This window comes from Chiloscyllium plagiosum, unplaced genomic scaffold (genome assembly GCF_037043375.1).
Source record: "Chiloscyllium plagiosum isolate Xiang-an unplaced genomic scaffold, Cpla_swu_hap1 HiC_scaffold_5, whole genome shotgun sequence".
NCBI classification, from domain to species: Eukaryota; Metazoa; Chordata; class Chondrichthyes; order Orectolobiformes; family Hemiscylliidae; genus Chiloscyllium; species Chiloscyllium plagiosum.
The window spans coordinates 40749797-40771804 of NW_028270143.1; the positions used below are offsets into that span (position 1 = coordinate 40749797).

The 22008-nt window shown below is 39.0% G+C and overlaps 1 protein-coding gene across 5 annotated transcripts in view; it reads left to right on the forward strand.

Annotated features, from left to right (window-relative positions):
• Positions 1 to 22008, forward strand: part of vwde (von Willebrand factor D and EGF domains) — a 205338-nt gene that overhangs the window by 144378 nt on the left and 38952 nt on the right. For all 5 annotated transcript variants that reach the window (XM_043689848.2, XM_087987120.1, XM_043689849.2 and 2 more), the window contains 5 exons: positions 2186 to 2300; positions 3003 to 3253; positions 5966 to 6185; positions 7762 to 7905; positions 8199 to 8411. In XM_043689848.2, coding sequence (XP_043545783.2) covers positions 2186 to 2300; positions 3003 to 3253; positions 5966 to 6185; positions 7762 to 7905; positions 8199 to 8411 — 943 coding nt within the window. The remainder of the gene's footprint in view (positions 1 to 2185; positions 2301 to 3002; positions 3254 to 5965; positions 6186 to 7761; positions 7906 to 8198; positions 8412 to 22008) is intronic.

Genomic DNA, 22008 nt, shown 5'->3' on the forward strand with positions numbered 1-22008 from the left:
TGCATGTTACACCACATGTGGTTAGAGTGAGTTCTGACATATTCTTTTATAATCTGGTTCACCACTTAATCATGAATACAAATTGGAATGGACTAATCTGAAAATTAAATTGATATATCTTAAATTTCAACAAAGACATTAATCTTGGTAATGCTTCTGAATAATTCAAATAACCAAATTAGATCACCACCCAGAGGGAGACTGTGGGAATTGCAGAGTTGTGATGTTATATCCTCCCAATAATAAAGCAGGCAATAAAATTTAATTGTTACAGCAGAATTAACGCCAGCACTTCATTTTTTTTTAAAACTTGTTTTTACCTATTCTCGGTAGTGTTTTTAGGAGTGAAAAACATGGTCATTTCTGAACATAGTTAATGCCCATCATACCCTCAGTATAATTATGGAGACAAGGTAAGCTTTATAGTCCTCAGTGTTAATTGCATTTTAATTGGTTGTCAAATTGCTCATAGAAGGCACTAATTGGGATCCACTGTAACCATATGTAGGAAATGTCTGAAACTAGCTGTTGAAATTGGAGGAATGTCAGAACTGCCTGAAGGGCCTACTTCTGTACCTATTTATATGTAGTAGGTGATAGATAATATGTCTCTGCAAGTTGAAAAAAAAATAAAAACAAGGTTCCAGTTATATGCTTCATCACCTGGCTATCTGAATTGAATCAGGGTATAGAGCAATAATTTATCAGTGTCAGAGTAATGTGGGCAATAGTGAGACATACAACAAAATTGGACAAGATGTTCCACGAGGCTCATCTCAATGTTGAGATCATCGGACTGCATCTTGTAGATATCTTCTAATTAACCTGCTCAAATATGTTTTTGCACACTTCTCGAGCAGGTAGGACTTGAATCTGTGTCTCCAAACCTAGAGGTCTGAACATTGCCACTACATTGTATATGCTTTTCATAATGTGTTGCTTGAAAAGCGCAGCAGGTCAGGCAGCATCCAAGGAGCAGGAGAATCGACGTTTCGGGCCTGAGCCCTTCTTCAGGCTCTGGCCCGAAACGTCGATTCTCCTGCTCCTTGGATGCTGCCTGACCTGCTGCGCTTTTGCAGCAACATATTTTCAGCTCTGATCTCCAGCATCTGCAGTCCTCACTTTCTCCTGTGCTTTCCATAAGCAGAGTTAAAAGATTCTTGCTAGGCAGCAGTATCCACAATTGAGTCTCATTATTGCTTGTTAAGTGCCTTGATATCTGTTCACTTCCCCACAGGTTGCAATCTTGCCAAACCAATCATGCCAATTAAATGTTAGAAAAAATTCAACATGGCAACCAGAGTGAGTTCTGGGCAGGTTCAACTGGCTCCAAAATACCTCTGAGTTGGACACCAGACATTTTGGGGATGCTTCATGGGCACCAGTCACATGTGACACACATCCAAAGATGTTGGTAACCAACATGTGCCAGCCTCTCTGAACCCTCATGACACATCTCCAACCCACCTTATACTGCTGCATTGGAAGTTATCTTTATAATGTTGCAGCAAGGATATTGCATGTTCAGAGACAGTTACCTAGCTCTAGATTGATCCAGATTACATCTGTAGGCTCTTCACTGACTGTCTTAGAGTTCACTCACTCTGAGACTATTTGAATGCTCACAACATCCCTGCCTTGCCTTTGCTTTGTTTAATTGAGCATTTCCCTGCAACCAGAGATACCAGGCTCATATCACATTCTCTAGCTGAGTCATTTAGGGCAGACACAAAGCCAAGAAGCTTTTACAGTCATTAGCAGGCCTCGGTCCAGACAAGTGGGACAGGCTTTGTTCAGGGGTATGAAGTGCAGGCACTGATATCAGTCCTGGGCCTACTCCAGACAGTCAGAGTCAGGAATCTCTGCTCATAAGAGATGAGGAACCAAATGACTGGCAGCATACCACCTGTCTTGACTCTTTCTGCTCTATTGTAGATTAGTTTCTTCATGCAATAAGAGAAGCAGGTTTTACAAAAGACGAAAGTAGATGACATAGCTACTACTAAGGGTGCAAGTCGGGGGTGTCTCAAGCGAGTGAGTGTCTGTTGTATATGGTGGTACATATACCCAATGTCATGGTACATTTTTAGCTATGGGTTATTCAGATTACTGCAACCATGTTTTTTGACATATGTCTTTGAAATTCTGCTAAAGCTTGTTTTCAATTATACAATTTTGTTTCCAGGAGAAAACGTGCAACATTGATGGGCTTTGTTATGGTGCAGGGGATCCAAATCCAACTAGTCCTTGCCTTTTATGCAGACCAGAAAAATCAAAATTTGACTGGTTTGTTAATGAAAGTAAGTTCATTCATATTGCATAATTTACAGCTGTTTATAAAATTCTGCAATAGTTAATGATGCCAGAGATTACCAAGTCTAAATGGCTACTCTTGATTCATATGTTCGTATGTATTTTTATTATAGCAATTACACTATACATGAATTTTACTCCTCATAAGGTGGAGCCCAGCAGCAGGAGTAAGCACTAACAGATCCTGTGAATTTTGGTAAAATGAATAAACATAAGCTAGGAATGCTTAACTCTGCGTACAGTAGCAGAAAATCACACTTTGATCATTTACATGTGACGAAAACTCAAAGGTTTTGGACCAGATTTTGTTGTAAAAATTAATGGCCCTGCGTCTGCTCTGAGAAAAAGTGCATATCAATAAATATTATTCAAATCACTAATTCTACTGTACTGAGATTACCTTAGTCCACTCTTCCCAATTTTATCTCTTTCTGCTGGCTTTCACACCAAACCTTGTTGAATGTGGTGTCAGCCAAGAGTCAGCCAGCTGCTGTAGGTAGCTGTTGGAGACATGTAGTTTGTGTGGAGATACTGTGACCAGGTCCTGCAAATAAATCGGCCTCACAGTGCAATGATCTGGAAACTGGTCTGTCCAATCTATCACTTGAAAATTCAAATATATCCTGTATCAATTATTTATTGTTCTGTTGTTTGTTTTTGTAAGAAGTAACATGATCATTATTTTTCAGATAACCAACCTCCAATATTTCAACATTCACAAGAAAGACTTCAAACTTTTACTGGTGAAAATTTTGTGTACCAGTTCTTGGCTTCTGACCCAGAAGGATCTGCTGTTGTTTTTAACATTGATGCTGGACCAAAGGGTGCTAATCTTTCTCCTGCAGGACTTCTTATATGGAAGGTTTCTTCACAGGAATCCCAGATGTTCTCTTTTTCTGTGACAGATGACTGTAATGCTGAGACCAAAGTGTCAGTAGAGGTAATGGACATTACATAGAACAAGTGTGATTGTTTCTGTAATACTGTTTCCATAAGGCAGAAATGAACACTTGCGATTGTGAACTTTTCTGAAGACGAGTGAATTTCTGTCACAATAAGGAATATTAGTGTTGAGGACTGAGATATTTTCCAAATTCTGGCTCTCTACCAGCCCCAGGGTCCAATCTAACATGAGAAAATGTCAATAAAGTCTACTTTCGGAAGCAAAAGTAAACATTGCCATTGTATTATACAATACGTTATGTGTTGATTTTAAAGTATTACAACTCATTTGCTGAAGAAAAATCTCTCACTCCACTTGAAAATTTTCAGCAGGAATCAGTAACTTGATGAATATTTTGACAGAAATCCACAAACTATGTTCCTTGAGTAAAATAATTACTGCACAATCTATATTTTAAATATGGGACTTGGATTCGGTCAATACTTACACGAATATGTATACATATAATGTACGTTTTAGAGGTAAGTAATCCAGTGTTTTAACAAATTTCAATCAACTGTGAAACCATAGAAATTTCCATGTTCAATAAAAGTTTGGGTAAGTAGCTATTCAGATTTGAGGAAACAGTGAGATTGGTTCACCTTGCCACTATACCAGTTACTAATTTTAGACATTCTTTAATGTCTAAAGTGTTAATCCAGTGCAGTCATTAAACAGAACAAGGTGCCCAAATTGTTAAAGCAGGAGGACTAGTGTAAGGATTAATGATGGTAAAAATAGTAATTTATGTCGGTGTTCTGTCACTACCAATTCCCACACTTGAGAATTATTCATTTTAACCACATGAACATTGTCTGGTGTTGAGCTTAACAAAAATCAGTGGAATCCTGAACAGCTTTTGAGAATGGAAAAACCTGGCAGAGTTAGTTGCTTGTCTTTCTGACTACAATTGTTAGGTGGTTCAAGGACATCAAAGAATGGAAACAAAAAAAAAGTTTTCATTTGCACTTAGAAAAAATTAATAAAGAGAAAACTAAAGGGTTCACAAATTCTGCTTATTTTAATTTACAAGAGATATTTTTATATGAATTAACATATGCTGTGTGTGTCCAGTGGGTGCATTGTTGCCTTACAGCCTTATTGCCTTGCCACTTTATTGCCAAATAAAACTCATTTTCTTATGGGTCATTTGCAGCATCTTCATTTGCTCATTTGAAATTTCTTTGCTTTCTTAACAAAGGTATTAACTCATTTGTTCTTCTACAGTTAGTTTCTCTATTACTGTTCATGTATTTCTCAGGCAGCCTAATTTCAATCCACAAACCACTTATTTCTACCGTGATGTATATAATATTTGAAGGTAGTATGCACTCAGCATTTTAAAAGTTTGATTCCAAGAATATTGAATTGCTGACAATAAAATATTAGCACAACAAAAGATTTAAATCTACTTTACTAGGTGTTGATAATGTAATCATATTTAATAATGGCATTTTCATTTTACAGAAATTATCAGATTATCATCAATAACAATTGCCTTACAAAGATTTTCTCATTCTTTAATATAAAACATGTTCTGAAAATGTTATAATCCTGCAGGTGGTTGATTTATGATGAATATTTATTGTCACGTTTATCTTGAAAATACATTGAAAAATGTTTTATGGCATTATCCGGTGACATTTTGGGGTACGATAAGGATAAAAAGAAATTACTTAAATAAGAGTAATTTATTAAAGCTGTAAGGTTGTTGCAGAGGTTGTGGAGGAAATGACAGGATAGGCTTAATTTCTACACAAACACAAACCATAATGACCTACCAACAAGTTGCTATTGAAACAAAGGAAGGAAATGGGCTTAATGCTTGTGGAACACGTTCCAAGTCCAAACCTGGTCCTAATTTGTGATGAAATCCAAACTTCTTTTTCACCAGATTTATTCCTACATCAATGTGATTTGAATTCTTAACTATTTTAGGAAAAGTACTTTCCACTATTCCCAATGTCTAAATATTCAGAAGTTGTAAGTCTGTACTGAAGACAGGTGACATTTTCAGTATTCCTGTGACCAGCTAGCTTTTTTTTTGATAACAGTTACTTGGTCAAGAAAACAAAGAAATTTGATCTTGCATGACAAATGAATTTTCTCTCTCTATATTTGCACAGCTGGTAGTTTCTCTAGTAAAATAGCCTTGGAATTTAAATGTTCTTCAAATAAGCAGAAGGTTCAGGTTAAAATAAGTGTAAAAAACTCAGCTTTTGTTAACAACTGCTAGTCAGTATGTTAAATCACCTCAAAGCTATCACAAGCAAGATTTATTTTGAGGAAAAACATTAGAACACTTCCTTCTCTCTTGTTAGTCTTTCACTTCATCACTGCTTTTGAAATGCGATAGGAAATTGATGAAAAGATATTAGATACTTACACTTCCATGCATTTGCAGTCAACTTTCTAAACTGTAAATTCCTGATTTTCTGGTTAAGGATTGAACAAAGAATGCTCCAGTGACATGTTACAGGAGAGAATAATTACAATTGTGTACAGTTTCCATTAAAATATGAATATAGACATTTTATGACAATAAAAGGAGGACAAAATGTCATCTACATACCCGAGTTCTTCTATACCTACCCTCTAACCTACTTAACAAGAATTATGTTGTCTTTATCTCTGACATGCACAGCGACATAGATATTTCTATCTTCTATCAACATGTAATATAGAATGCTATATCTGTTTTTTGACTAGGTCACTGTAAAGCCATGCAACTGCTTGAATGGAGGTACCTGTGTTACAAACATAAATTTTCCTCCAGGAAGTGGAGAGTATCTCTGTGTGTGCTCTCTTGGTTTTGAAGGAAGTTACTGCGAAGTCAATATTGATGATTGCAAATCCAATCCATGTGGCATTGGCAACTGTGTAGATGAAATAAATAGTTATTCATGCAAATGTCAAGAAGGCTTTCAAGGTAAATACTTCATATAAGCTGTTACAACACTGAGTATTTATTCAACATTTGTCTTTCCTATTTTCACTTAATATACTGCATTGATTTAACAAATTTAAATCAACTGTGTAACAATAGAAATTTCCATGTTCAATAAAATTTTGGGTAAGTAGCTATTTAGAGTTGAAGAAACAGTGAGATTGGTTCACCTTGCCACTGCACCAGCTACTAATTTTAGACATTATTTAGTTGGTTCCATAGTTAATCAAGCTATTGGCCAAACATTTGCAAATTAATAATGTTTGTGTAAGGAGAGAAAAGAGCTGACATTTCGAGTCTAACTGACCCTTTGTTGTGCCTTGACAAAGGGTCAGTTAGACTTGAAACATCAGCTCTTTTCTCTCCTTACAGATGCTGCCAGACCTGCTAAGATTTTCCAGCATTTTCTCTTTTGGTTTCAGATTCCAACATCCGCAGTAATTTGCTTTTATTAAATAATGTTTGTGTTATCCATATAGAACATAGAAAAATACAGCGCAGTACAGGCCCTTTGGCCCTCGATGTTGCGCCGATCCAAGCCTACCTAACCTACACTAGCCCATTATCCTCCATATGCCTATCCAATGCCCGTTTAAATGCCCATAAAGAGGGAGAGTCCACCACTGCTACTGGCAGGACTCGCTGAGTAAAGAATCTACCCATAACATCTGCCCTATACCTACCACTCCTTAATTTAAAGCTATACCCCCTCATAATAGCTGACTCCATACGTGGAAAAAGGTTCTCATGGTCAACCCTATCTAAACCCCTAATCATCTTGTATTTTTTTCTATGGGTGACTTTATAGAGGTGTACAAGATGATGATAGAGGTGTACAAGATGATCCACTGATATCCTTTAAAAGTCCTATGAGCATCAATTGAATATATGACATTTTTCCAGTGGCTAACTTTAAAGTAAGTCAGGTCAGTGACGTACTGTCAGGTAACTGAAAAAAAAAATTAAGTGGCTATGCAATGAATGGACTGTTTTAAATGTTAAAAAACTGTAATTAAACAGCCTTCACTACAGTAAAACATCCCAAGATTGTTCTTTGGAGCATTATCAAACAAAATTCCTTATTATAATACTTCCTTTCCTGTAGCTTGATGTCCTTATGGCATCTTTAATTGAAACTAATTTCTTGATTGTGGATAGCTAACTTCTGCACTTGTTAAGAAATTAGTTGCAACATGACAACTAAGAAAGGAAGGTGTAAATTGGCTAATGTCACTACACCTGATTATTTTGCACTGCTTCTGTTCAAATTGTGCCTGGACTTTGAGTATAGGATCCAGTTCAACAGCCATGCCTCTCCTGGTATAATACACAATGAAATATCAGTGTTACACTCATAGTAGAGCGAGATCCTAAAAGGTGCCCAGCATCAATGAACTAAGTTCAATCAGGATGCCTTCTGGAGAGAAAAGATGCTGAAAAATAAGAAAGGATCTTGTGGTATACACCATTGCTGATTTTTAAGTATTCCATATGCTGTATTTCAGGAGTCAGTCTACCATTGCAATGTGTAAGTTAGTTTCTTAACTTCTTTCCTCAGGTGCTGACTGTCACGAGGATATTAATGAATGTGAAAATAATCCATGCACTCCAACAATCTCTTGCTTTAATACATTTGGTTCCTACAGATGTGGTTTATGTCCACCTGAAATGGAAGGAAATGGGAAAGAGTGTGAAGTGAAATGTATGTATCTTATTTTGCATGTCATGTTTTTCATTCTTTATAATACTGTCTGATTAAGGATAAACCCAGTCTTTGGGTATTTTAATCGAATTTCAGCTACAGTTTTGAAGTTTTTTTTCTGTTTTTGTGAGTGACAAGCATAAAAGTAAATATCACTCATAACTTACAAACCAAGCAGTGTTGCAAAGCTTCTTTAACAAAAGCTATTGTATCCCACCATGATTTTCATCATTTAATCTTCATGCATTGGTGAAAAATGATTTATTTAATAGTTGACTGATCTTTGGATTTAGATGAAAGTCGTACTGCTGATTGGCCTCCAACAACTAATGCAGCAACTGAGGTATTTGATGAAACCTATACGCCTGAGGATGATGAAGATGATGATAAGAAAATACAAGAGGAACATGGTGAATATTACATAGCTGATGTAAATGAGATCAGAGACCCAGTAAAACAAAGAAATGAGGATCAACGGAGCTTTTTCATCACTAGCTCTGGCCCTGGCAAGTAATAATCCAAATAATATTATTGTATGTTGCCCAAAGTGAGCATGAGAATTATTTACCGTTGCTATGATTCCAGACCAGCCCAGAAACTTTGTATTGTAGTCTTGGATGAGATCACCAAATTATTTTTACAATCTGTTAGGAGCCAGTAACATGTGTTTTTAAAGTTGACAAAGTGAGATTCGGAGAACTTACTGAGAGAATAAATCCAACAGATTCTACAGCTTTGAATAAAAAATAAGACTGCACCATTCACGTGAGAACAATGATACAATCTGCAACATATTTAAAACTTATTTCTAACACACATATTTAAGATCTAATCAAGGATATGGTAATATGATTGGAGACCCCACAGCACACATCAAACAGCAAGTGCAATCAAGTCAGATCCTACACCACAAGCAATTTTTCAACAATTCCCTCTATATTTTAATGGCACATGGTGTCATCCAATTTCATTTAACTTCACAAAAGATTACAATTCTTCAGTTTTGCCAATGCAGCCTTGAAATCCCTCTGAACTACCTGAATAATTGGTTCTATTGTCATTTTCCGTGTCTCAAGTTCACACTTCCCTGGACTCCAAAAGCCACATTCCATTACTTATTCAGATGCACAATTCCAGCTTTTCACCCACTTCACCTGTTCCTAGACTTTCCTTAAAGCAGGAAAGTTGAGTTGATAATTATCAGATCAGCCATGATCTCATTGGTGGAGCTAACCCAATGGGTGGAATACTTTGGCTCCAATGTCTATGCTCTCTAATCTTGCTTAGTTACATGAAGCAAATTTTTTTTTTAATATCCACTGTCATTTCCAGGATAACTTCCAGAATATTTTCAAAGCCCTGACTGCCACACCCAGCTTTTTAATAATTCCTAAAACCTGCCCTGAAATCCAGCAGCACAGAGATAGCCAACTGCTAACAACATTAAATACAGTTCCTTACACAGAACCCATGTTGCTCATTTGGATTAAATCTCACCCCTCATCCTTCTTAGCTCCATCAAGTATAGACCTAGAGTCCTCAAATGTTCCTCATAAGATAAGCCTTTCGTTCCTGGGATCATCTTCGTGAACCTCCTCTGGACCCTCTCCAGGGCCAGTACATCCTTCCTGAGGTATGGGGCCCAAAATTGCTCACAGTACCCCAAGTGTGATCTAACCAGAGCTTTATGAAACCTGTGAAGCACATCCCTGCTTTTATATTCTAGTCCTCTCAAAATCAATACCAATGTTGTATTTGCCTTCCTACTGACTCAACCTGCAAGTTTACCTTGAGAGAATCCTGAACTAGGACTCCCACATCCCTTTGCACTCCAATACTGAATGGCCTGGACAGAGTGGACATTGGGAAGATGTTTCCATTGGCAGGAGAGACTAGGACCCAAGGGCACAGCCTTAGACTAAAGGTAAGATCTTTAGAACAGTGATAAGGAGAAACATCTTCAGCCAGAGAATGGTGAATCTATGGCCTTCATTGCCACAGAAGGCTGTAGAGACCAGGTTATTGAGTATATTTAAGACAAAGATAGATAGCTTCTTGATTGTCAAGGGGATCAAGGGTTATGGGGAAAAAGCAGGAGAATGGGTTTGAGAAACTTATCGGCCATGATTGAATGGTGGAGCAGACTTGGTGGGCCGAATGGCCTAATTTTCTGCTACTATGTCGTATGATCTTATGGATTCCCTCAATACTCCTTCACGTACATATTGTTAATCAATCCCTGTTTATAATAATTTCAACTATTCTTCAGCAAAGTTAGAACTATCCTGAGAGACTTACTGCAAAGCTTACAGCAGACCCCATCCCTATCAATGAGCACATTTGAATATTGCCACCTCGCAACAATGGGAATAGAGAGTGCTGTAAATGTTACATTCTCATAGAATGCTGTGTTCTCTGGTATTATTGGACATGGACTGAAAATGGATTTTTATAACAACTATACGATTGAGATTAAGCAAAGTACTTAGAGAAGTCCTTAAGAATTAACCAAATAAGAATGAATATTAGAAGTTTTAGGCCTTTCCAAATGGATAACATTTATGGTCTAGATTTTTCATGAAAAATAAGTGAATCTAATTGTGCTCAACTATCATTAAGGCAGTATCTTCTAATGACTGCATATGCTCAGAAATAAGAAAGTTGCTGTCAGTTTTGCCTATTTTTCCATAGATTCATATGGTGTAGAAAAGGTCCTTTCACACGTCAAGTCCAGAAGCTATGTCAGCTGAGCGGCACGGTGGCACAGTGGTTAGCACTGCTGCCTCACAGCACCAGAGACCCAGGTTCAATTCCTGCCTCAGGCGACTGACTGTGTGGAGTTTGCAAATTCTCCCCGTGTCTGTGTGGGTTTCCTCCGGGTGCTCCGGTTTCCTCCCACAATCCACAAATGTGCAGGTTAGGTGAATTGGCCATGCTAAATTGCCTGTAGTGTTAGGTGAAAGGGTAAACAGGGAATGGGTCTGGGTGAGTTGCGCTTTGGCGGGTCGGTGTGGACTTGTTGGGCCGAAGAGCCTGTTTCCACACTGTAAGTAATCTTAAAAAAAATAACAATCTCACCCAGAGAGGCAACATTGAAACTCATGGGATGGTATGAAGTTCCAATACTTTACGATAGCTACTTAGTCACTATCCTCACTTGGAAATATCTCTCCATTCCTTCATGTTGCTGCATCAGACTTATCCTTAAAAGTGATGTGAGGGAACCCAAATGCAGTGGTTCAAGAAGGCAACACCTCACTAGCACCACCTCCAGGGCAATTAGGGATGATCAGTAAATGTTAGTCCCACCAGCGACAATCCATGAATTAATAAAGGAAAACTCACTGAACTTGCCGGAAAGTTGACGCTTATCTATTACAGTTTAAGATAATATTTAGTTTGATAATAGGTCTTAGAGAGAAATGGTGGCATTGTAGTAATAATACCAGTAAACCTGTAATCCATTAACATAGGCTAATGCTTTGGGGGCATGGGTTCAAATCCCATGAAGGCAATTGCCAGAGTCAAAGAGATGACAGCACAGAAATAGATCCTTCAGTCCAACTCAGCCATGCTGACCAGATCGCCTAAATTAATTTAGTCCTGTTTGCTAGTATTTGGCCATATCCTTCTAAACCTTTCCCATTCATATACCCATCTGGATGTCTTTTGAATGTTGTAATTGTACTAGTCTCCACCACTTCCTCAGGCAATTCATTCCATTCACTGTGAAAAAGTTGCCCCTTAGGTCCCTTCTAAATCTTTCCCCTCTCACCATAAACCTTTGCCCTCTAGTTCTGGACTCCCTCACCCTAAACAAAAGACCTTGTCTATTTACCATAACTACACCCCTCATAATGTTATAATTTCTACAAGGTCACCCCTGCAACTCTGGCAACGTCCTGGGATTTAAAAATATATTATCATTGTTTTTTTTTAAGATGATCCATCATAGAAAACTAGTATCAGTATGTGAGCCAGAAACCATCATAAATTGTTACAAAAATCACCGAACTCACTAATGTCCTTATGTGGTCTTGCCTGCATGTAACTCTCCAGACCATTTGCAAATGTGAAGTTTCGTGCCTTCCAATTTTACTTACTATTGGTGTTGCAAAAGAAACAATAGGTGCAATTTTCTGATTTTCAGTTAGTGTCTTGATGAGTGAGGTTCATGGTGTCTGGTCAGCAGCAACTCTGAGCAACGTTTTGTCTTCAATCTTCCATAATTCACCTCATCAATGATGCAGCCAGGTTCTCAGGCATCCTCCTGTGGAATTGCTTAGCTGGAGAATGGAGGAGCTGGCTAATGCGGTGACTTTCCAAAGTACACACATCTTGTACCACATTTAAAGACCAGCTGCTCACCACATCAGATGTTGAAAACAAAGAAGGACTTCTCTTAGGCTTGAACATTTTTCGGAAATGTTCCAGATGAAAGGAAAGCTCACTTCCTGCTTTGTGTGCAGAAAATTAGGAAATCTTAGTGGAGATTAAGGCAACACTCTGTCTGGCTGATCATCACAAGAAACCAAGCTATCCTGGACATAAGTTACAGTTCAGGATGTAGGTTTGCTCGCTGAGCTGGAAGGTTCATTTTCAGACGTTATTCTCCCCGTGTCTGCGTGGGTTTCCTCCGGGTGCTCCGGTTTCCTCCCACAGTCCAAAGATGTGCGGGTCAGGTGAATTGGCCATGCTAAATTGCCCGTAGTGATAGGTTAAAGGGGTAAAGGTAGGGGTATGGGTGGGTTGCGCTTCGGCGGGTCGGTGTGGACTTGTTGGGCCGAAGGGCCTGTTTCCACACTGTAAGTAATCTAATCTAATCTAATCTAATCTAATCTAATCACCATACTAGGTAACATCTTGAGTGAGCCTCCGAATGAAGCAATGCTGATGAGTCTTGCTTTCTATTTATATATTTTGGGCTTCTTTGGGTTGATTATGTCATTTCCTGTTCTTTTTCTCAATGGGTGGTAAATGGGGTCCAATTAAATGTGTTTGTTGATTGAGTTCTGGTTGGAATGCCATGCTTCAAGTAATCCTTGTGCGTGTCTCTGTTTGGCTTGTCCTAGGGTGGACGTGTTGTCCCATTCAAAGTGGTGTCCTTCCTTATCTGTATGTAAGAATACTAGTGAGAGAGGGTCATGTCGTTTTGTGGCAAGTTTTCTGCCTGTTTGTTCAATGTAGTGTTTGCTCAGTTCTTGCATGGTATTTTGTAAATGACATTGTTTTGCTTGTTGTCTGTATAGGGTCTTTCAAGTTCATTAGCTGCCCCTGTTTTTGACAAACTAGAAAACTAGCCACCAGCATTCTGTCTGTCAGGGATGAGCAAGAGTATGCACCTTATTGCTGTAACTATAGGTGAACAGCATTGATGGCAAGCCGAGTAGGAGACATGGAATTTTGACCATACACTTTCCTTTTGGAGAGATGTGATGGTGCTGGCAGGTACCCACAGAGGACCTCCAGAATCATCACCTCAGGGCATTCAAAAGTGTTTGGCCCTCCCTTTCCTTCCTGATTATCATCCAAAATCTTCAGCAATTCATGTCGAGGGTGAGTTGTGTTTGAGCAAGAGACTCTTACCAGGCCTGTACCCTCTAAATCCAAAGGCATTAGGGATGACTGCCCTGATCTTTCAAACAAACAATGCCAACTGGAGTGCAAACTTCCACTGTAATTCACTCCTGGTACAGAAATTAAGACTGTACATCAATGTAGTGGGAGACAGAGAAAGAAGGAAACTTACTGAGGACACTTGGATGAAACTTCATCGTTGTAAATAGTGTTATAAAGCAGAGGTTTACCTCACCTCTGAGAACTAAAATTGAATCACCCAAAGGGGAGCACCTTGTCTATAATTTGTTAAAAGGAATGTGAGAAGGCGTGTAATCCTTTATTTTAAGTGACTTCTAGTGGTTAAGTAAAATAAATCCCTGATGCTCACTTTACAATCAACAAGTAACAATTTATTTACCCAACTCTAACAGTGAACAAATTAACAATGCCCCTCTAACTACCAACTATTCCTGAATACTCCATGATTCTAATAGTATGCTGTTCTAATAAAAGTACCACTCATAAAACAAAACAATAGAATTTAGTCTCTTGAGATTACAACTAGGTTATGTGTCTTCTGGAACTTGCAGTGTCTTCTCTACTGATTTTTCTGTCAGGAATGTTTTCTCTGTAGATCCTTCTGTCAGGAATTTAGATGGTGTGCCACAGTATCGTGGTAAGTAGATGGTGCTTTCTCTAAGAGCTGAGAGCTGTTATCTCTTGGCAGATGGCAATTGGCTCTCAACCGATATTCCAGATGCCTCTTTTGTACAAATAGTGATAGGTCATCAAGGATTGATCCTAGGTTGTCAAAACCATCAGATTTAAATTTAATAGGTTTTTTAGCTAAAGGCCTGGCTTAAATTGATTGGCTAAATCCAACCTATTGTCTTAATGATGGCTTTTTGATACAAAATGTTTCAGTGCAGGCTCCCTCTGTTCCTGTAAACTTTAAAGCAGCTCACAGGCATCCATTTTAATTATAAGCACTGAGAAAACCATTCCCCATTTTACAATGGAGACCACCCATCTTCCTTGAGATTACCAGATGCCCAAGCCAGAGCCAACATGATACAAATGGCATTGCTGGAATCCTCCCATCTTTTGATATAATTTACTGAGTAACTCTGACAAACCTGCCAAGGTAATTTTATGCGTTTTGACAATGATCGACACTATGAGGTGATCTGCTACCTGCTACATCTTCTTCCACAGAGGTAGAGGAAGAGTTGATGTCCATATGTATTCATGCTCTCAGAGCATGGGTTATGCAATACAGGTGGAAGCTTGAGTATGTTAAGAATTTACTCGGAGTGATAATAATGGGGAGAGCAGCACAACACTTGGCAGTGGGAATCTTATTTGGTTGCCATCATGGTCCTCTCCAGCTAAGAGAAGGAATCTCTTGTAAGAGGTGAACAGACTAATGTTGAGCACCTCACTATCTATCTTGGCTCTCTTTTCCCTCTTATGAGTAGTTTTGTCTTGGAATTTCTCCTAATGCACCATTAGTTCTCAGGTATGGTGCTAGCGGTAGGAAATCAAGAAGGTCCCAGAATCAGCAAGCACTTCTCAAGATAATGCAAGACTGAGAGATGGAAGCACGGTACAGGTGAGATGAGTGCCTAGAAATTGCATAAGAAAACTCACTAGAGATCACCAAGAGAAAAACTCCACGACACTCTGAAATTGAAACAGCATTTCTTTTGATTGGCTATGACCGTGCCATGCCAACCTGGTCCAAGGTTGTTCCCTGGGTCAGAAAGGCACAACAATGCAGGAAGGTTAATGATCTTCTCCGCTCCGTCAACATTAATGTCACTATCTTCACCCTGATACTTCATACACATTATCTCTGCTACTTTACCCACCTCACACCAAGGCTCATGCTCTGTCACTATCTCAGTTGCCTGCAAAATCTTCCCTCAATGTGCTATCACCCACCTCAATCCTCAAAATCACTATCATGGCCTCTGCCTATTCACTCACTTGGAACACAAGGCAAAAACTGATCAAGGTCATTTAAAGATGGCTGTGCCTAGGACACTATCCTGACAAACACCTGTAGAGATGTCCTGGAGCTGAGATGACTGACCTCCAATCATCTTCCTTCCTGCCAGTAGAGTTTTCCCCCCCGATTCCAGGTGACTCCATTGTTGTTTGGGATTTTTAGTATCACACTCAGTTAAATGTGGCCTTTTCTTTAAGGGCAGTCACACTCTCCTGACCTCTGGAGGTCAGCTGTTTTGTCCATGTTTGCATCAAGGCTTTAATGAGGTCAGCAGCTGAATGGTCCTGATAGAACCCAATCGAAGTTACAGTGAGTGTGTTATTGTCATGTAAGTGCTTCTGATAATGCTGTTGATAATAGCTTCCATCACTTTACTGAAAATAGCCTGATGGGATGGTAATTGGCCAGGTTGAATCCATCCTGCTTTTTGTGTACAGGATATAGCTGGACAATTTTCCGCATTGTCAGGTAAATATCAGTGTTGTAGCTGCACTGAAGCAGCTTGGTTAGGGGTTTGGTAAATTCTGGAGCCAAGTCTTTAGCACCACTGTGGAATGTTGTCAGGCCCATCACCTGCCATAGTCCAAGGCAAGTAGCGATGTTATTTTGGTCTCAACCAGGTTAGAGCTGAAAATGTGTTGCTGGAAAAGCGCAGCAGGTCAGGCAGCATCCAAAGAACAGGAGAATCGACGTTTCGGGCATAAGCACTTCTTCAGGCTTATGCCCGAAACGTCGATTCTCCTGTTCCTTGGATACTGCCTGACCAGCTGCGCTTTTCCAGCAACACATTTTCAGCTCTGATCTCCAGCATCTGCAGACCTCACTTTCTCCTCAACCAGGTTAGTCAAGAGTGGTGCCCAGGTGCAATAAAGACAGCCTAGAGTATGTTCTGTGACCTATATACAGCGCTTCTTCCAAGTGTTGCTTAACATGAATTGATTCATTAGCTGGACTGGGATTTTGGTTCTTGATGACCAGCAGGAAGTTTCCTTATCCTTGTCGGACTTGATGCCTTGATGCCCTGTAAAGTCAATGTTAAGGATTACCAGGGTGATTTACTTTGGACTGCATACCACTGTGCTGCCATGTCTACTGGGTCTGACATGTCAGTGGGACAGGACACGTCCAGGAGAAGTGATGGTGGTGTCTGGGACATTGTCTGTAAGGTATAATTCTGTCACTATGACTGTGTTAGACTATCACTTGATTCGTCTATGAGACAGTTCTCCCAATTTTAGCACCAGCCTGAAGGAGGACTTTGCAATGCTGACAAAGCCTTTGTAATGCTGACAATGCCTTTGTCAATATCAGGTGGTCTATTTGGTCTCATTTCATTTTTCTTTTGAGACTTAAGGTTTTTTTGGAACTTTCTAGTGGTTGATACAACTGAGTTGTGTACTAAGCCAGCTCAGAGTCAACTACATTACCCTGGGACTGGAATCAATAGGTAGGCCAGACCAAGTAATGACAGCAGTTTTCCTTCTGTAAAAGACATTGTAAACCATTTTTACAACAATTGACCACCGTTTCATGGTCTTAACTAAACTTTTAATTCCAGATCTTTGTTGAATTCACATTCCTCCATCTGCTGTGGCAGACTTCAAACACAACATTACCTGGGTCTTTGGATTATAGGATTAGTAGATATATCACTCTGCTATCATCTCGCCAAATTACAGCAGTTAACATTCAGGTATAGCCGGCAATTTTAAAAATCAAGTGGTGTGCAGGTTTTATCTCCATGGTGTTAGATTACAAAGTCAGAGAGTCTTACTGTGTTTGTATCGGCCCTTAATGAGTTCAAACCTGAAGCATTCTGTATTGATTGGTCCCTTATGTAAGGAAACATTGTACTCACCTTCGAGGGAATGCAATCACATTTACCAGACTGATTCCCGGGATGAGGAAATTACCCTCATTTTGAATAGACAAATCTATATTCTCTAGCTCTGAGAAGAACATGAGGTGATCTCATTGAAATGCATAACATTCTGAAGAAATTTGACAAGATAGATGCTGCCCCTGTCTGGGGAATCTTCAAAATAGCACCACAGGCTCTGTATAAGGGCTCAATCATTTCAATCTGAGATGATGAACACACAAAGGGGTATAAACCTTTAGACTCCTCTACCCTACAGAGCTGTAAATGTTCAATTACACTTGATGACTGAAGTGTATTGAAGTCCGTGATTGATAGTTATATGAATACGAAGGAATATTGTGGCGAGTTGCAGCTGTTGAAAAAGATCAGACACAATCCATTTGAATAGCAGTGCAGACTTGAAGGGCTGCATGGGTTGTTATTTTTTATATTCCTAAATTATAGGCATCTGATTTTCTAGGATTTTCATGGTCATCACCTTTGGTGTGAATTTCCTTTATCACCAGAAAAAGGATAGGACCATGTTTCCAAAATGTTTTATTGCATTGCCTGCAGTTTTTATTTCTCTGTCTATTTTGACAATCTGTAAAAGCCTTGCATCAGTCTTAAGTTTCTTTTTGCCATTGTCCATCGCCCTAAATTTGGCACATTTAGATTGTATCTAGCCTGCCAAGGAGCAAGTGCATGTTGTCAAGCTAATATATTTTCATTTCTTTTTTTAAAAAAATGATCTTATAACTGATGGAATAGGCCATTGTTGAGTCAGTGATAGCACTTCAGGCATCAGTTATAAATTTATCTTCATATGGAACCAAATATGAGATATTGAATGCAATGAGCATCTAAGTCGCAAAGTACCAGCTATGATTAATTTCGGCCCAACTGGTAATTTGAGGTCACTATTCACTGATGTTTCTGATTTTAAAAGTAATACCATCCGAACTGAAGCATTGCTTGATATGTCTTTACACAATATCAATAACTGAAGAAAAAACAAACCCAGATTTATATTCTTTCAGTTGTTAATGTTTTGACACTCTCTGACTTCAACCAATATGTAATAACTAAACTCATCCAGTATTCTGAAATTGTTGGGTAATTAGCCCATTGTGTGTCAAGGAAGTGTGTCAGTGAAAGGACACCATCATAGGGATTCACAATCACAGGTGCGCAAAGTGTGTAGTTTTAAGCTTAAAAAAAACTTACTTCAGTTTGCCTTCAGGTGGTAGGTTCCTTAACTGGTCACAGACTCAAGTCTCATCTATGTATTGTATTCATACCAGCTACATGCACATATCATTTAGTACACTTTAAATATTTGTCCCCAAGGTGTTTTTGTAATTGCTAATTGCAATGTTCTGGTTCTTCTCTTTAGTTCATATTCTTAGCTTCAGTAATGGTTCTGCCAGCAAGCCTTGTTTTGCCAGAGTGTAGTGCTTTGACCACAGGCTACCAAATGTTAGCTACAGATGTGGCCGCTGCCCAGCAGGATTCACTGGAACGGCCACACATGCACAAAACCTGATTTGTTTGGTGAGATGATTTACTAATGAGAGTGGTTGCTGTGAGTTGAGGTATTTGAAGTTATCTGTTTCCCATTTACTAGTAATCTTTTCCTGTAACTTGTAATGCTGACAGAGGGAAGCAACATTTCACTTACAGGATTTTCAAAGTAATTAAAACTGCTGATCTGTTTTTTTTTAAACACTCTGCAATGCTCCATTTTCATTCAATTTTTACAACACGCTCAAGATAAATTTACATACAAATATCTTGTATACTAGTTACACAACATTTTGTGAAGGTCATCCAATTTATACAACAGAAATTCATGATCCTTAGCATATTAGCGATGTTGAGCTAATTGGTACAGTCCACATGGATGAATGTTGTAGAGACCACTTAGATAAACGGCATGTTCCTCCTCATAGGTGTAGCTCACACTTGGTACTTTTCCCTCAAAAGTATCAGCCCTTTGAACTTGTCAGAAGAGTGATGTTACAAATAATGTTTTCATGTCTTGAGATTTCTCACCATAAACCACTTCACCCAGACCCCAGTAAAATTCAATCCATAGATATGTTGACAACAGGAGATCCTTCAAACTCTTGGATTCATGCCAGCTGAAAAAGAGCCTAATGCCACTTTCCTGTTTGTTTGTGTAGTCCTATAGGTTATGACATCTCAAGTGCACATATCTAATTTTTTAATTGCAGTGAATGAGTATCTTTATCACCTGTTCAGGCTGTGTGTTCTGGTCCCCCATCATTCTTTAAAAAAACATACTTTGCAGCTTCCCTATAATTCTTCTACCAATTCCTTTAAATAATACCACCTGGTTAACAATCAATGCATTTGGGCAAATAGGTCCTCCTTATCTGGTCTCTCAGCTTCCTTCTCATATTTTTCTCAGAAAACAATCCAACTTATTCAAACTTAAAATTATCCATTCTTGGAAATTTCATTGTAAATCTTCTCTGTACCCTTTCCAATGCAATCACAATGTCCTTGTAATATGGTCCAGTACTTTAGCTGAAGTCTAAAATTTAAGGATGATCTCCCTACCCTTTTACTCTATGCCTTGATCAATTACAAAATGTATCCTGTATGCTTTCTTGGCCATAGTTTCACATGTCCTGCTACCTTAAGAGTTCTGTGAACAGAAACCCAAAGGCTTGTTGTTCTTCTACACATACAAATATATGAATTAGGGCCTGGAGTAAGGTATTTGGTGCCATAAGCCTGCTCCATCATTTGACAAGATCGTGACTGATGTGGTTGTTGGTAGCCATCACTTTTGTAGGAACAATTAACTTGACTAACCTTCTCAGAATCTTCCACTTTCCTTCTGTTGATCACCTTGCTTTGAGTACCCAATCCATATCTATTGGCTCACACTCACCCAGACTGAATTTTATTTGCCACTTTCCTGCCTACCCTTCTACCTTCCTGCTTTTTTATGGCTTCTTTCCTCACTATCAAACAACATGGCCAATTTTTAAATCATTTACAAATGCCTTAATCAAACCCCTACAAATAAGAGGACATAGATGTACTACAAACAGCAAGGGAACTTGTACTGAGGCCTACTGATTCCCACTAGACACAGCTTTCCATTGATTAAAAAAAAATGCGAATTACCCTTTATTTCCTCCAACTGACTCAGTTTTGGATATAATTTTCCACTTGCCCTCCGATCCCATAAGTTTAATTTTTTTGATGAGTCTCTCACATGGATTTCTGTATTGCAAAGCTTTGCTAAATCTATGTACATTATGTCCAACATGCTATCGTCATCAATCCTGCTCGTTACCATCTAAAATCAAGTTAGTCCTACTCCTTCTCAAAATACAAGAAGCCCCCGCTATCCAAAAGTACAGCATTCCCAAGAAACCTTTCATAAGCCGAAAATGGCGTAAAGCAAAGGTGCATGATTTATATGGGAAAAAGTATCGCTGTTCTTCGTAAAAGCAAAACTCCTCTTCGGATTCATGAAAACGTGTACTAATGTAGGCCTTTCGTAAAAGTGAAATTGCATAAAGCGAACATTCAAAACGTGGGGAATACCTGTAACATATCAGACATTGCACTGCAATCCTTACATCATTTCCATCAGCTGGAGCTGAGGACTTCCTTCGTAAGGTGGAATCCTGACTGGAGCCTACCCTGTATCATCAATGAGCTGTAACTAAACAAAACAAGCTCAGGATCAAGGCAGGATTAATGTGGCACATAAAAATATTCCATCGTGTGGCTATTCTTGACCTATACATGCCATCCTCAGGCATACCAGTTTTCTCTGCCTGTTGAGATATGGGTTCCAGACAAAGATATGGCCTCAAAGAACTAGGTTAATCACAGGGAATTGAATATGTCTATGATTACATGTCTACAAAAATATTGCCCTTGTTAAGGAGTTTCCATTCAAATCACAGAATTCAGCATGTTCCAATGAAGTTAGCAAAATAGTCTAACTTTTCTTTAGTAACTATCAAATACACAGTCTAACTTCACAATAACTATCTAACTTCTGAATAACTTTTCAACTGATCCGATACTTATTTCAAACACACTCCATCTATACTTCCTAAATCACTTACATCACCTGCCCCAACCCTGATACTATTTGATACCCAGTGTGGACCTGAACCCTTCCCTTCTCCCACTACAGAACCAATCCTCCTCCTCCTCCCAATGCAGACCCGATCCTCCTCCTCGCACTACAAACCCGATCCTCCTTCACCCATTACAGACCCAATCCTCCTTCACCCACTCCAGAGTCGACTCCTTTCTCCTTGCCCTCTATTTCCCTGCTTTGGATTTGTCATGCTCCCTCACCCTTTTGCCAGACCCCATCCCTCCTGTCAACCCAACACTCAACTTCTCTGGCCCCTGCCAGACCCAATTTCTCCCATCCTCCTTGACCTACCCAATACACCTTTTAACTAGGCTGTCCAGTTGGCACCCAGCCCCCTACCTACCTGGCACCCTATCCTCCTATTTACCTTTATACTTACAGTTTGAAAGCCTCCATCAAAGTGACTGAGGTCATGGACCTTATAATTCAGAACTCCTCAGAAAATTGACCTACAAATATAACAGGGAGAAGTGAGGACTGCAGATGCTGGAGATCAGAGCTGAAAATGTGTTG